Here is a 15,226-nt window from a genome sequence, read left to right on the forward strand (position 1 = left end):
GCAAAGGGTCAATTAGCATACTGGAAACATTAACATATACTATTTTTACCTCTGATTGCCACTGGAATTTCTCTCATTTTTCTGGTAACACTGCAAAGGCAGTCAAAATAAAACAAGGGAAGACTGTAGACATAAAAAACTTTATGTCATAAAAAACTGTCCATTCACAGCTTCAGTACATAATGCAGTAAATAAATTCAATAAACCAGATTCTGCCTATGCATTCTTATTGTATTAGTTGTTTACGTGTAGATCCACAGCGAAATACTTTGCACATTATCATGGATAGCAAGATGGCGAATCAGCTCGAGGATGAAATTTTTTAAGTCACGATGACAGATCTTCCGTATTGTGATGAAAACAGTGAAAAACAGTGTATTTTATCCATTTATGGACATTTTGATTAAACATTAACAGGTCAAACATTAAAAAATGAAACGTGCAGGATTTTTTGGATTAATTGTTTACAATAAAGATATATAATATGCATTCAGAAAATAGATAGGGTGAATTTTCATTTCAGGACTTTAAAGCGAACAATAAAAACAATGATCGGCACAAGAATATTTGGTTCGCACCTTTATTTTGTTACAAAAGACAAAAACACAAAGAGTCAAATAATATGTTAAGTTCCAACCACACCAGTTCACTGTTTTTCTGGGTCCGCCTTTGTTTGTTCGGTCTTCTCTTTGTCGTCTTCGTGTTGGCCATCACTCTCGCTGTCACTGCTGCTGCTGCTGCTGCTACTCGCGTCATCTCGATCGTCATTTTCCTTTTCCTTCTGTTCTCTGTGGGCCGCTGGTTCCTCCTCTTCTGGTTCTGAGCTCTCCTGTGGTTCCTTCCCTTGAGGAACCTGCTGTTCTTCTTCATCATCATCATCATCATCTTCCTCCTCCTCCTGCTCTTCCTCATCCTGCTGCTGTTTCTTCCACATCTTGGCCATGGCCAGCAGTTTGAGGTTGGGCTGATTGGCAGCATCCTCTGGGAAGATGTAGTCGTAATATTCTTCCCAACCTGCATCCGACTAATAAACCAAGGACATCGTGTTAGGAATGACTAGTCGACGCGAGAAAAAACACCCACAAAACTGACACGGAAAGACTCTCACCCCATCCTCCGCTGTGATCTTCCTCCTCTTCTTCACCTTCTCCGGCAGGAGTTTCTGGACTCGGTCCTTGTTGGCCAACGATCCAAACTCCTCCTCATAGTCTCTCCAGGACTCCAGGAGCATCAGACGTTCCTCCTTCTCCTCACAGCCCTGCATACTCTTATTGGCCTCCTCGTAGATTTGTCTGCATCGCTGTATGCGGTCCTCGCTGTCGATCGACATCTCGAACTGGGCATAACTGATCCAGACCTATAACACAACGAGATTGGAATCACACGAGTCAGATGTTTATTTAAAATGAGCATGTTGTGTTGCCGTAATTTTGATTGCTTACTTTGACGTGTTGAGTCCTCTGTAACAGTCTCTTGTACAGTCCTCGTGTGTTGTCGTATTCTTCTTGCTCGATCTCAAAGTCGATGTATGACTTCCACAGCACCTGACGTGAACAATACCGAGGAGAAACAGTTAACAATCACCTTTAACCCAGTAAAGCCTGACAAATTAAATAAATCTGATTTATTTTTAAATGGAACTGTTTTATTGAACCTTTAAAAATACAAAAAAGGTAAAAAACATGTGTTTTATGTTGAGTACCCTATTTGATATATCAGGATTTTATGGCTCATCCAGTACGATATAGTGAGAATATGGAGAACACATCTTCATTTTATTCAGAGGTACAAACTAAGCCAAAATATGCAATTTGGTGGAGTTGCTGATATTTATATGGCCAAAGAGATACAATTCTGATAGCTTGTAAATTAATGAGATCTTTATAACAGACAGACTACTTGCATAAAATCACATAAATATCAGTCTTCGCTCTATATTATTTGATGATATTTAAATGCTTAGTTTTATGATCAAAGCTCTGTAGTTTCAAAACATATCGCAATAATTACAATTATGATTGAGACATGAAAAAATAAACGTTCCTCAAAAGCCTGATGGATGGTATTATATACTCCCATTTGAACATGGTCTGAACCAGACTTGGCAGAATATGGCCTTAAACTTTAACATGACTTGACGTTCTGACCTCTGGCATGTCCAATCGTGGCTGTCCAATAGCCAGTTCAAATATAGCTCTGGCCCGTTCTGAGTCTCCCAGGATTGTCTCCAGCTCAGAAAACTTGATCCAGGTGGTGCAGTTCTCTGGACTGAACTCCAGGTACTTCTCGTAGAGCTTCCTGCAGCGGTCAAACTCCCTCAACTGTAGCTCCAGCTCAATGTAGCCTTTAAACAGTTTGTTTTTGGGACATTTTCCAATGGATGTGCCCTGATAGGACAGAGGTCAGAAGTTATATACACTACCTTATAATAAACTTAAACCATTCAAAAGTTTGGAGTACATTTTTTAAATAAGTCTCTTCTGCTTGCCACGGCTGTATTTATTTGATCAAAAATACAATAAAAACAGTAATATTGTGAAATAATATTATTTTATTTCAAATAAATGTTTTCCATGTGAATATACTTTAAAATGTAATTTATTTCTGTGATCAAAGCTGAATTTACAGCATAATTTCTTCAGTATCACATGATCCTTCAGAAATCATTCTAATATGATGATTTGCTGCTCAAGAAACATTTCTGATTATGTTTATTATGTTTATGTTATGACATTTCATCAATGTTTAAAACAGTTGTGATGCTTAAAACTTTTGTGGAGAATATGATACAAATGTTTTAGGATTCTATGAAAAGAACAGCATTTATTTGATTTGATTGATTGATTATAAATGTCACTTTTGATCAATTTAATGCGTACTAGCTAAATAAAAGTATTCATTTTTGTTCCTTGAAAAAAAAATATATCTTAATAACCCCACACTTTTGAACAGTAGTGTAAAAGTATATAAATCAGTTTTAGAGTAAACACTTACCAGGCCTCGTCTAGCATTCTGGAGGTTCTTCTGTCGGATTTCAAACTGCCCATATAAGAGCCAAATCTTGGCAAATGTAAACTGAGAATAAAAAACATGTATAATTAGAAAACTATTTAAAAATAATTAAACTTAGACATTGTAGCTACAGCATAATGTAAAATCTTTATGAAAAAATACAGTCAAGCACAACACTGTAATTTTTTCAGCTCTTGACATGGTTGTAAATTATCCACAAGGGAGCAGAATAAATTTTTTTTATGAAGTTTAAGGATTATTTCACCACAAATGACATGAGGTCATAATGTTTTAACCATTAAGACGATGATATGGTTACCTTTTTGTGTGGTATAACCTCCAGACATGCCTGGTACACCTGCCTCGTTCTCTCAGGGTCCTAAAGAAAACGCATTACATCAAACTCTGCCTCACTGAAGCCTTGACTGAATGCTTCAGCTGTCTATCATACCTTGACCTCCAGCTCCTCATAGAGAGCGTAGTTAATCCACAGGTAGATGTAGCGTCTCCAGTGTCTCTTCTCTTGGATGGGGGGTATGTTGGCTATCGCTCTCTCATACACTTCTCTAACTGTGTCCGCATCTGCGTCACTCTCCACCAGGCGCAGGTAATCAAACCAAGCATCATAATTATGTGGGCTGGCCTATACAGGATGAAAATTATGTTAATAAGCAACACTGAGTCATTAAGAAAGAAACTGATGCTTTGCATTTGTGTAAAACTACAAACTGGTTTAGCAAAGACACAATAGTTTCCATCCTCAAAGAATGACAAACACCACAGATTAAACTAACAATATTCAGAAAACCCTCAAAGATGATCTGAAGTTGTCTGGAGAGTCTGAGGCATATATATATATATATATGTATGAAGACTTCAGTTGCAAAAGCCTCTAAGTGCCATCTAAGTGCAATTTTCTTCTAAAATGAGCATTTTTATCAAACTCGCATATTTAAGTTCAGTAATTTCACTTTAATGACACATAATAGGTCATTTTCATTGACATTAAAGTGAAATAACTGAACATAATAAAACTGAACAAAAGTCTTCATATATAACTTCAGGGCATTTGGATATTCACTTAAAATGTGATTCTTGACCAGGTGATTATATAATAATAATAAAAAATATAATCATGCTTTACCCACCTTCACTTCCTCTTCATACTGAAACCTCCTTTTGCTGACGATCACGTCTTCGATTCCTCTCCTGTCTCCAAACCTCTTCTCAAACACGGTGTAGTTCTTAAACAGCTCCTGGGCCTGTTGCTTGGGGATTCGGTCCAAAGCGTATTTATAGATGATGCGAACTCTCTCAAACTGAAAGACACAAAGCGAATGGTCACGCATGAACAGGAAACATCTTGTTTATTGGATGACACGAACACAGGATGTCATACCTCTTTCTGCTTCTCCTCAAATCTGGCAAACGCCACGTAGAGGCTCTCGCTGATGTGATCCTCACCAAAAAACTCCACGGATCTCTCAAACACTTTCCTCCCGAGAGCGATGTAGCCGTGCTTATCTTCAAAGTTAGCGTACTTGATCCAGTTTTTCACTTCAGGATGGACCATCACGAGTGCTCTGCTGTTAAGGAATGTATCTACATATTTTACGTCACACCCATTCAATCTCAAATGAGAAATTATATAAAAAACATGATATAAATGCATTTATTTATTTGTACATATTTCAAGTCAAGTAAAATGTTTTTGTATCAAGTTCATGTTATTGTCTATAATATCTTCATGACTTAGTCACATTTAGAAGATTAGAACTGGGCAATCTTATTTATGATTTAACGCCATATCAGCAGCCATGGCTATATATTCATGGCAAAATCAACAGTATTAAAAAAATACTACAATATCATTTTTAATAACTATTTTGTCTTAAAAAAAACAATCGATATGCAAAAACATACATGCATAAAACAACAATAATCTAGAATATTTCTATTTAATATATGATAGAAATTCTAAAATTATTCCAGGAGAAACCTTTTTAAAAATGTCTATTAATATATTTTCTGAATAATAAAAAAAAAAGAGTCGTCTAAGGTCATTTAAAAAAAAAATTACATTCTATTAAAATATGTTTTACACTCTTACACAAATCCCAAACCAGCTTCTCTTTCCCTTTCAATAAATATGAATGAGTGAGTCTCTAAATATCACCGAGTCTCAATTCGATACAAGCAATCAAACAGTTTAGGTATGTATTTAGGTTATGTATATAGAATATAGTGTATATTGCACTACATGAGATTACTGTATGTATAAAGCTGGACAAACTTGCATATCCAACTTTATACAGAGCTGTGTGTGTGTGTGTGTATATATATATATATATATATATATATATATATATATAGCTTAACGTGAATGTACTGTATGTATCCGAATTCCGGAAAAAAGTTGTATATAATATTTCAGAGTAAAATAGATTATTAATGAAAGGATATAATTCTCATAGATGCTCCGGGCCTTGTCCACCTCCTTATAGCGCAGCTCAAAGTTGATGTAAGAATGCCAGGCCTGTTCCTCCGGCTCCCACTCCATCCAGCGCTCAAACACCTGCCTGCAGCCGGCAACGTTCCCCAGCATCTCCTCCATATAGGTGTACTTGTACCTGGTGCAGAAACATACGAGTCACAAAAAGAAAAAACAGAGTATCTTTGCCTGAATACATTATTGTCTATATTAACAAGTGAGATTTTAAAAATGTGATGATGCCAGGATTTCTGAGTACCGGGTATATTCGGTACTTTCAAACGCTTCCGTGTGTATCTGTGTAAGCGCTCTGTGAAGAGCATCAAAGTTTTCTATTTAGAACACGCTTCATGCTACTCAGTACACTGCAAAGTTTCTGGATCGACAACTCAACTGTATTTAAATGTGCGATTGAATCCAAAACTGCAATGACTGCATACCGTGACAACCCTATTATAATCATGAGGAGAAAGCGTACCAGAACTGATTCACACGGGGCAGGATGGTGATGGCTCGGTCCCAGATGTTGCGAGAGTGATTCACCTGCCGGTTCTTCATCTCCATCTCTGCATACTTCAGCCACAGTGTGATATTGCGGTGATCCACATCGAGCGCACGCTCGTAGATGGAGCGAGCTCTGAAGACAATGAAAAGAAAAAAGTTAAGGAAATCACCTCCGGTCCACACTTCAATCAGTAGGCGCTGAACAGAAACTCACCTCTGGACCTCTTGCAGGCTCTCCTCCCATTGTGCGTACTTGATCCAGTTGCTGATGACAGTTCTGTTCTTCCTGATGTTGTCTTCAAACGCCTGAGATGACAGAAAATGTTTTACTTTATTGATTTCTTTGGTTTATATGTATATATATATTGTATATACACTATGATGGTATTGACAAAACCATGGTTTCTGGACACGTACTTTAGTAATACCATATTTATCCTGGACATGTACCATGGTAAAGTCATGTTTTTAAACTATGAACCATGACAATAATATGTTTTATTGCATGTACATTGCTAATGCTATGCTTTTTGAGGCATATGCCATGACAAAACAATGTTTTCTAGACAGGTAATATGGTAATACCATGTTTTGGACATGTACTATACCATATTTTTCTGGATATGTACCATGGTAAGGTCATGTTTTTAAACCATGAACATATGTTTTATTGCATGTACATTGCTAATGCTATGCTTTTTGAGGCATATGCCATGACAAAACAATGTTTTATGGACATGTCAGGGCTCGCAGAATCGCTAGCCCGACGTCTCGGGGCTTTTGTGTTTTCCAGACGGGCTACCAAACTGCTTAATCTGAAATAGTGTAATCAAATTCCTCAATTTATACACATTATTGACTAGTTATTTTAAGGGAAAAATATGGCCGCGCAAGTTTTTGATCATGCTGATTTATCCGCAGCGCAATGTCTCATGAATCTCCGTGCCTGTTTTTAAGAGAAACACATGATCAATAAAAATTAAAGCTCCACTTTCACATTAATGTTTTTCTTTGCGTATCACAATGTTTGAATCCATGTGCTAACACACTATCACTGTAAAGCTGCTTTTGAAACAAAAAAAATCTGTATTGCAAAAAGCGCTACATAAATAAAGGTGACTTGAACATCTGTGACATTCTGCTATAGATTATACACCATTTACTTGCCTCAAAAAAGTCTGGTATTATTATTCTGTATTGCTAAACTTCAATATGTGAATTATTCCATCAGAAAATTTACACTTTTAGCATTGTCAGGCTTTAAAACAACGGACCTGCACTCTTGTTTATGGCTGCTATAAATCTGACCTACCACAAGGTGACACTGTTTTGACACTGAATATTTTTGCCCTGACAAGTTAGTTCCTGGATGTTTTCTGGAATAGGTTCAAGACACCTCAAACATAAAAACCCAGCAAAAAAAGAGAGCGGAGAAGTGGAGACTGATGCACAGGAGGAGAAAGCTGATGGAGACGCTATGCCTTCAACATCGAGTGGCATTGTCTCATCTGTGACTTCAGTTGATATTTCCGATTCAGAGTCTGACAGACTGATTCATGTTCCATACTGTGTTGTTCACACACATTTCAGTTCAGTTAGAACCAGATGCATATTTGTAATGATGATTCTAATTTGATTATTACATATTCGATTGTTGATATTAGTGTTTTGAAAAATTTTTGTGATGTTTTGACTCCTAACCAATTTCCTACATTAAAATTTGTCTTTTTATTTGGGCTAGTAAACTTAATTTCGGGCTACCAAAATCTGAAGAGTGCCTGCCCAAAAGGGCTACCACTGCCAGCAATTAAGAAATTTTGCGAGCCCTACATTACTATGGTAATACCATATTTGTCTGGGCTATGTCATACTATGACAACACCATGTTCTCTTACGTAGAGTTCTCTCGTACTGCGTCGAAGAACGCTACGGGAAAGATATTTCTTTGTCGAGATTGAAGCCTAAAATTAATCCTTAATTTTGTAATAATGTAAAACGCTTTTCTGAAGCATACAACCTAGGCGGAGCAATACAGCTCACCCATTGGCTGCTCTGCCAGAAAAGCACAGCCTATGCGAGGCCAGGACGCTGACCAATGAGGACGCTTCGCGCCCTTCTGCGTCACCTCCCGCCCAAACAGGCGTGGCCTAGGCCTATAAATACGAGCATAGCTGTCTAACACGCCGATTTTCTTAAATTCAACGAAGCTGCACGCATCGCTGGATTGATTCGAGCCGCCACAGCCGTTTGGAACAAGCACCTCAGCAGGACGAGCCCTTACCTGAAGCCGCTGGTCATCGCCGCCTTCAGCCGCCGTTCCCTGCTGCGCTTCTCCGGCGTGGAATATCCTTTCAGTTTTGTGTGTGTTTTGTGTGTGTGTTCGCCTACCGCGGCACACATTTTTTCCTCACAAAAGAGCAACGAGTGTCTTTTTAAAGATGTCTCGCGTTTCCTGCGGCTCCTGCCGAGCCGCGCTCATCGACGGGGACCACCACGAACTGTGTGTTTCCTGCTTGGGCGAGGAACATGCAGCTCTCGCTCTCGGTGATGGCGGCTGCCATCACTGCGACATGATGCCAATCGCGACTCTGCGGACTCGCCTTGCATCTTTCGCCGAGACTGCTCAACCGCCCCCTGTAGCGCCGCGCCGTAAGAAGCGCCGCGCTCAGCGGGTCCCGGAACCTCCCTCCACGAGGAGCTCGCCGCCGCCACCGCCGCTAGCTCCTCTCAACGTGTCGCTTGAGTCGCTCACCGACGGACAACAGCCGCAGCACGCCGCTTTGTCCGTTATGGAGGACGACCAGCAAGCCGTATCAGAGGGGGATGACGATTGCTGTTCGCTTCTCGCTTCGGAGAGCGAGGGATGGGCGAGCTCTGTGGACCTCCCCTCCCCCGCCGTTCCGGAACGTCGAGGAGGGAAGATCAGCATCGAAGCAGAGCTGATGCGTCTGCTCACACAGGCCGTATCGAGCCTCGGCCTCGAGTGGTCGACGCCCGAACAACCTGCACTCAACCGGCTGGATGGCCGCTTCCTCGCTGGAGACCGCGCTGCGCCCCCCTCCAGACACGCACCCTTTCTTCCTGAGCTTCACGAAGAGGTAGCGAAATCGTGGAAGGCGCCATTTTCAGCCAGAGTACGTACTTCTGCCTCGCCAGCATTCTCCGTAGTGGACGGTGCTCGCGACAGAGGCTACCACGCTCTCCCCCCGGTCGAGGAGGCTGTAGCGACTCACCTTTGCCCACCCTCTGCTGGACGGCGGGCTAAGGGAGTCCTACCATCTAAAGCTTGCCGCACTTCGTCAGCTCTGAACGGCCGCGTGTATTCCGCCGCCGGACAAGCTGCATCGGCGCTGCACACCATGGCGGTGCTCCAAATCCACCAGGCTAACCTCCTCTGCAAGCTAGACGAGGAAGGCCCGGGCGCGATCAGTGTTCCGGACTTACGTAGCGCCACAGACCTCGCTCTTCGCGCTACAAAGTCCGCCGCACACGCCATCGGCAGGATTATGGCCTCAGCTACTGTTTCCGAGAGACATTTGTGGCTGACTCTCTCCGAAATGGCGGAGTCGGAGCGCTCTGCGTTCCTCGACGCTCCCATTTCACCGACTGGCCTCTTCGGATCCTCCGTGAAGGACTTCGCGGACCGATTCGCCGAGGTACAGAAGACTTCGCAGGCCATGAGACATTTTCTGCCAAAGCGCTCCAGTTCCGCAACAGGCCGCCCTAAACAGCCGCCTGCCCGAACTCAGCAGCGCCCCGCGCCCGCCGCACCGGCCCAGCAGCAACAGGCCCGAGAGAGACCACGGTCTCGCTCCGCCGGACGCCGCCCGCCACCGCGTGGTCCTCGGCCCAAGATCTCACTCAAGCCCGAGGCCTCGGCGCCATCCTAGCCCTGCTAGGAAAACGACGGTGTTCGGGTCCCGCTGCGGCCGGACTTCCACCAAAGATTTTCGCTTGTACAGCCCTAAGTTCCGTGTTTGTACCAGTGTATTTAGCAGCCAACAAACCGGCCGTAAAGCCCGTTTGCCTGCACACAAACGCCGTTTTCACGGCGACCCAGATAAATCTAAAAAAGAGTTTAATTTCTGGTGTTCCGGCCAAGGCCGATGGTGTAATGTGTGTAACTGCAATGCCCACCCAGTGCCCATTCATTCACACAAGCACAGCCCCGTTCAACACAGGGTTTGCACACATAAAATCGGCTCATGCCGGTTGTGCTTTACATGTAGTGAGCGTGCCCACTATCCAGTGCCCACAACCACTACACACTGCACGTTCCGCGGTTTCTGTAAAAACGAAACTAACGAACGGTCAGTCAGTACACGAACACAGTGTCCCCGGTGTTATAAATGTGCCCGCCACCAAGCGCCCACGTTTATTTACAAACATAACGAGCCCCGTAGGGCTCGCCCCGCGTGCTCTCTCTCAACTCAGAGAGTCGAGCGCGCGCGGGACGCATACTGTGTTAAACATGTCCCCCGCCTCAGACGCCACGGCGTCCATGTTACAGCACACGGTTGCTCTCGTGTCGCCGCCATTTCGCGACCAGGGCCCAGATTACATTCAACCCCTAGTCACACGTGCACATGCATGGGAAAGACTTCCCGGGGTCTCAGAATGGGTGCTAGAGACTATAAAAAGAGGCTATTCGCTACAGTTTCATCGACGCCCTCCCCGTTTCACGGGAAAAGTCGAAACCACGGTAAAAACAGAAGTAGCACATCTACTTCGAGCCGAAATAGCGAAGCTATTGAGCAAAGGGGCCATAGAGCCTTTATCTCAAGCTCAGAGCGAAGGGGGTCTGTACAGCAGATATTTCCTGGTACCGAAGAAAGACGGGGGTCTCAGACCCATTTTAGATCTAAGGCGTCTGAACAAAACGCTAACAAAGCGGAAGTTCAGAATGCTCACGACCAGAAAAATCCTCGCGCAAATTCGCCGAGGAGACTGGTTTATGGCGATAGATCTGAAAGACGCGTATTTTCACATACAAATTGCGTCACGTCACAGGCGATTTTTGAGATTCGCCTTCGAGGGCCGGGCATATCAGTACACAGTCCTGCCATTCGGCCTATCCCTAGCACCTCGTACATTTACAGTGTGCATGGACGCGGCGCTGGCACCCCTGAGACTCCGAGGCGTTCGAATTCTGAACTATTTGGACGATTGGCTGATTCTAGCTCAATCGCCGTCAGAACTCGCTCACCACAAGACGCTAATACTCGATCACCTCGAGTGCTTAGGTCTGAGAGTCAATTGGGAGAAAAGTTCACTGTTTCCCAGTCAAAGGATCTCCTTTTTAGGACTGGATCTGAACTCACTGTCTATGACAGCACGTCTGTCATCACAGCGCAGGCGAAATACCCTGCAAATGGCGAAATCCTTCCGCAGCGGCCACATAGTGCCGCTCAGGAGATTTCAGAAAATGCTGGGCCTCATGGCCTCAGCCTCTACAGTGCTGCAGTTGGGCCTGCTGCGCATGCGCCCACTACAGTTCTGGTTGAGAACGCGCGTACCGCGCCGAGCATGGTTACACGGTCGTTATCGCCTCAAGGTCACTCAGGAATGCATTTCAGCCCTGACACCATGGAGAGCGTCAGACTGGTACCGGTCAGGTGTAAGCCTGGGGACTTCCTCGAGCCTGAAGGTGGTGTCCACGGACGCGTCCACCTCAGGCTGGGGAGCACTGCTCGACGGCAGACCGCTCTTTGGCCAATGGGCAGAGCGAGCCAAACTACCGCACATAAACTGCCTGGAAATGATGGCGGTGGACTTTGCGCTGAGGCGTTTCTGTCCCCGGATAAAAGGACACCACGTCCTGGTCCGCTCGGACAACGTGTCGGTAGTAGCCTACATAAACCACCAGGGTGGCCTGAGGTCCCGAAACCTATTCAGGTTAGCGGAACGCATACTGGTGTGGGCCCAGCACAACCTGCGCTCGTTAAGAGCAATACACGTGCCAGGCCACTTGAACGTAGGCCCGGACAGACTCTCACGGAACAATGTTCCTACGGGAGAGTGGTCCCTACACACACAGACAGTGCGTCTGCTGTGGAAAAGGTTCGGCAGAGCGGAAATAGACCTGTTTGCAAACCAGGAGAACGCTCACTGCCCAGAATTCTTTTCGAAGAGCGCGAACGCGCTGGCCAGAGTCTGGCCCCGCCGTCCGCTCTATGCCTTTCCTCCTGTCTCACTCCTGCCTCAAGTGCTGGAGCGTATCAAGGAGAGCGGATGCTCGGTACTACTGGTTGCTCCATACTGGACGAATCAGACCTGGTTCCCAGCTTTGATGCGACTGAAAAGTACTGCCCCGTGGCCGATTCCAGTGAGGAGAGACCTCCTCTCACAGGCCAAGGGCGCGATTCTGCATCCTCACCCCGAGCTTTGGTCCCTACACGTATGGGCCATAAACGGGTACCCGCTAACCTCCCAAGAGGAGTGTTAGACACGATCGAGCAAGCTAGGGCTCCGTCTACTAGACGGCTCTACGCTTCCAAATGGTCGGTGTTCTCTGGATGGTGTTCAGATCAAGGTCTGTCACCACTTCAGTGTGGAGAACCGGAGATTCTCTCCTTCTTGCAAGAGCTATTGGATAAGGGAAGAACCCCATCCACGCTCAAAGTCTATGTGGCTGCCATATCAGCGTTCGTTAATCCAACGCTTGGCCGTTCACTAGGCAGGAACGACCTGGTGGTCCGCTTCCTGAGGGGCGCCAGGAGGTTAAACCCTCCAAGGCCTCCTTCAGTCCCCGTTTGGGACCTTTCTACAGTGTTGAACGCTATGAAAGGGGCCCCTTTCGAGCCTATTCACTCAGTTGACATGAAACACCTGTCTTTCAAGACCGTGTTTCTTTTGGCTCTCGCTTCAGTGAAGCGTGTGGGAGACTTGCAAGCGCTCTCAGTAAGAGCTTCTTGTATGGAGTTCGGGCCAAACGACTCTGTAGTCGTATTGAAACCGAAGCATGGGTACGTGCCTAAGTCCCTCAACACACCGTTCAGGGCTCAGGTCATCTCCCTGTCGGCCCTGCCGGCTTCAGAGGACGGAAATAGCTCCCTTTGCCCGGTCAGGGCATTAAGAGCTTATGTGTCCCGCTCCGCTGTTTTTCGACAGACGGAGCAGCTCTTTGTTTCGTTCAGCGGACGCTCCAAGGGGCGAGCCGCGACGAAACAGAGTCTGTCTCGATGGGTAGTGGACGCCATTGCGCTAGCCTACGCATCTAGAGGTTTGGAATGCCCTTTGGGCATCAGAGCACACTCCACGAGAGGCATGGCCTCTTCATGGGCTTGGTATAGCGGAATCTCGTTACAAGATATCTGTATGGCGGCAGGCTGGGCCTCCCCGTCTACATTTATTAGGTTCTATAACCTAGAGGTTCCTGCGTTGCAGGCTAAACTGCTCTCGGTCTAGAAGACTATGTATTAGTGTCCTGCCCCGCGCTGCGGCCCAGGTCACTTCAGTGTTAATATGTATATGTGTTCCTGCCCCGCTGTGCGGCCCAGGTCACTTCAATGTTTAAGCATCACTCACTGACAATGTGTCCCATGAGCATGCTATTACCCCTCATATATATCTATATTTACATATATATGCTATTATGCCTTAAGAGGCACTACTATAAAGGGATGATGCTAATTTAGCCGCTCTCCCTATACTTCTTGGGGTAGGCACTTGTATACCAGGGCGCGCGCGCCCTTAGGTGTCTGTGTCGGTCCAAGAGCACGCACGGCGTTTTACATGGGGTTCCCGTAGCGTTCTTCGACGCAGTACGAGAGAACTCTACGTAAGAGAACGTACTCGGTTACTAACGTAACCTCGGTTCTCTCTAGAAGAGGGAACGAGTACTGCGTCTCATGGCCGTGCGTGTCCGCGCTGCGTCGCTTCATTGACGAAAATCGGCGTGTTAGACAGCTATGCTCGTATTTATAGGCCTAGGCCACGCCTGTTTGGGCGGGAGGTGACGCAGAAGGGCGCGAAGCGTCCTCATTGGTCAGCGTCCTGGCCTCGCATAGGCTGTGCTTTTCTGGCAGAGCAGCCAATGGGTGAGCTGTATTGCTCCGCCTAGGTTGTATGCTTCAGAAAAGCGTTTTACATTATTACAAAATTAAGGATTAATTTTAGGCTTCAATCTCGACAAAGAAATATCTTTCCCGTAGCGTTCTTCGACGCAGTACTCGTTCCCTCTTCTAGAGAGAACCGAGGTTACGTTAGTAACCGAGTACGTTTTGTAGGCATGTACCATGGTAATGTCATAATGTTTTATTGCATGCACCTTGCAAATATTATGTTTGTGAGGCACATACTATGACAAAACCATGTTTTCTGGACATGTACAATGGAAATGTCATGTTTTTAAAACATGAACCATTAAAATATCATGTTTTATGCCATGTACCTTGCTAATGCTATATTTTTGCGGCACATACCATGACAACACCCTGTTTTCCGTGCATGTACCATGGTAATGTCATCGGACATGCTTTAAAAACATGCTTTTATCGTATTTTCCTTGTGAACATTATGTTTTTGGGGTATATACCATAACAACATGATATGTACGGTAATACCATATTTTGGCCAATATCCTGATATGCTAATATCATGGTACATGCTAATAGTAACCATACAGCACTACCATGCTAGTACTATATTTTGATAGCATGATGTATTTGTGCAAATAATGTCGTGATCATACAGAGATATGGCGCTCATACCTTTCTCTTCCTCAGCTTATAGTCGTTGAGCTCTTCCTTGTCTGTGATCTTCTGTTTGGGTGGAGGAGGCAGCAGCTCTAGCTCTCTCTCCTTCGCCTCTCTGAGCAGCTGCTCTGCGGTGATTTGCACCTCCGCAGGGGCTTTATTCTTCACCTGAACACATCACGTACAATAAATACATATTTAAACAATGTTTAATTACAACTCAAAATAGAATATAGCAGTCGTTTACTGAGGAATACAACACAACAACTTCACGTTGTTTATATGCTAATGCTAACTCAAAAAACAGTATTTGCTACCTTCGCCACTTTCGGGATTCTCTGTTTACCCGCCGCGGTGGACGCCATGATTAGACGCTCCTGTCACTTTGGTATAAGGAACCTTTACGTGTTTATTTAAGTTTTTAAACTTCGATACCCCGCTAAAGCAGTAGCGACGTTTCAATGCCGTGTGTCGCGACGAGTCGCGTCTGTCGTGACGCGCGCTGTAACCTTTGACTTCAGCT

At 44.8% G+C, this 15,226-nt stretch overlaps 1 protein-coding gene across 1 annotated transcript; it reads right to left on the minus strand.

The window, feature by feature from the left end:
• Positions 1-566: 566 nt before the first annotated feature.
• Positions 567-15,197, minus strand: crnkl1 (crooked neck pre-mRNA splicing factor 1). Its single transcript, XM_079584099.1, has 14 exons — positions 15,021-15,197; positions 14,719-14,871; positions 6,222-6,313; positions 5,982-6,140; positions 5,476-5,642; positions 4,412-4,590; positions 4,161-4,331; positions 3,464-3,655; positions 3,332-3,391; positions 2,995-3,075; positions 2,148-2,387; positions 1,443-1,544; positions 1,109-1,357; positions 567-1,024 (listed from the first exon to the last, which is right to left on the minus strand). The coding sequence occupies exons 1-14, from the start codon at positions 15,066-15,068 to the stop codon at positions 647-649; spliced, it is 2,271 nt and encodes a 756-aa protein (XP_079440225.1). The 5' UTR covers positions 15,069-15,197; the 3' UTR covers positions 567-646.
• Positions 15,198-15,226: the final 29 nt, after the last annotated feature.

The sequence above is a fragment of the Phoxinus phoxinus genome (genome assembly GCF_949152265.1).
Source record: "Phoxinus phoxinus genome assembly, chromosome: 16".
NCBI lineage: Eukaryota > Metazoa > Chordata > Actinopteri > Cypriniformes > Leuciscidae > Phoxinus > Phoxinus phoxinus.

Bases quoted from the DNA above. Each gene is read 5' to 3' on its own strand.
- crnkl1 (XM_079584099.1), bottom strand. From the start codon at position 15,068: ATGGCGTCCACCGCGGCGGGTAAACAGAGAATCCCGAAAGTGGCGAAG. The intron at 2,388-2,994 runs GTAAGTGTTTAC...CTGTCCTATCAG, and splicing joins AGAATGCTAGACGAGGCCTG to GGCACATCCATTGGAAAATG. The intron at 1,545-2,147 runs GTCAGAACGTCA...TGTTCACGTCAG, and splicing joins CACGATTGGACATGCCAGAG to GTGCTGTGGAAGTCATACAT.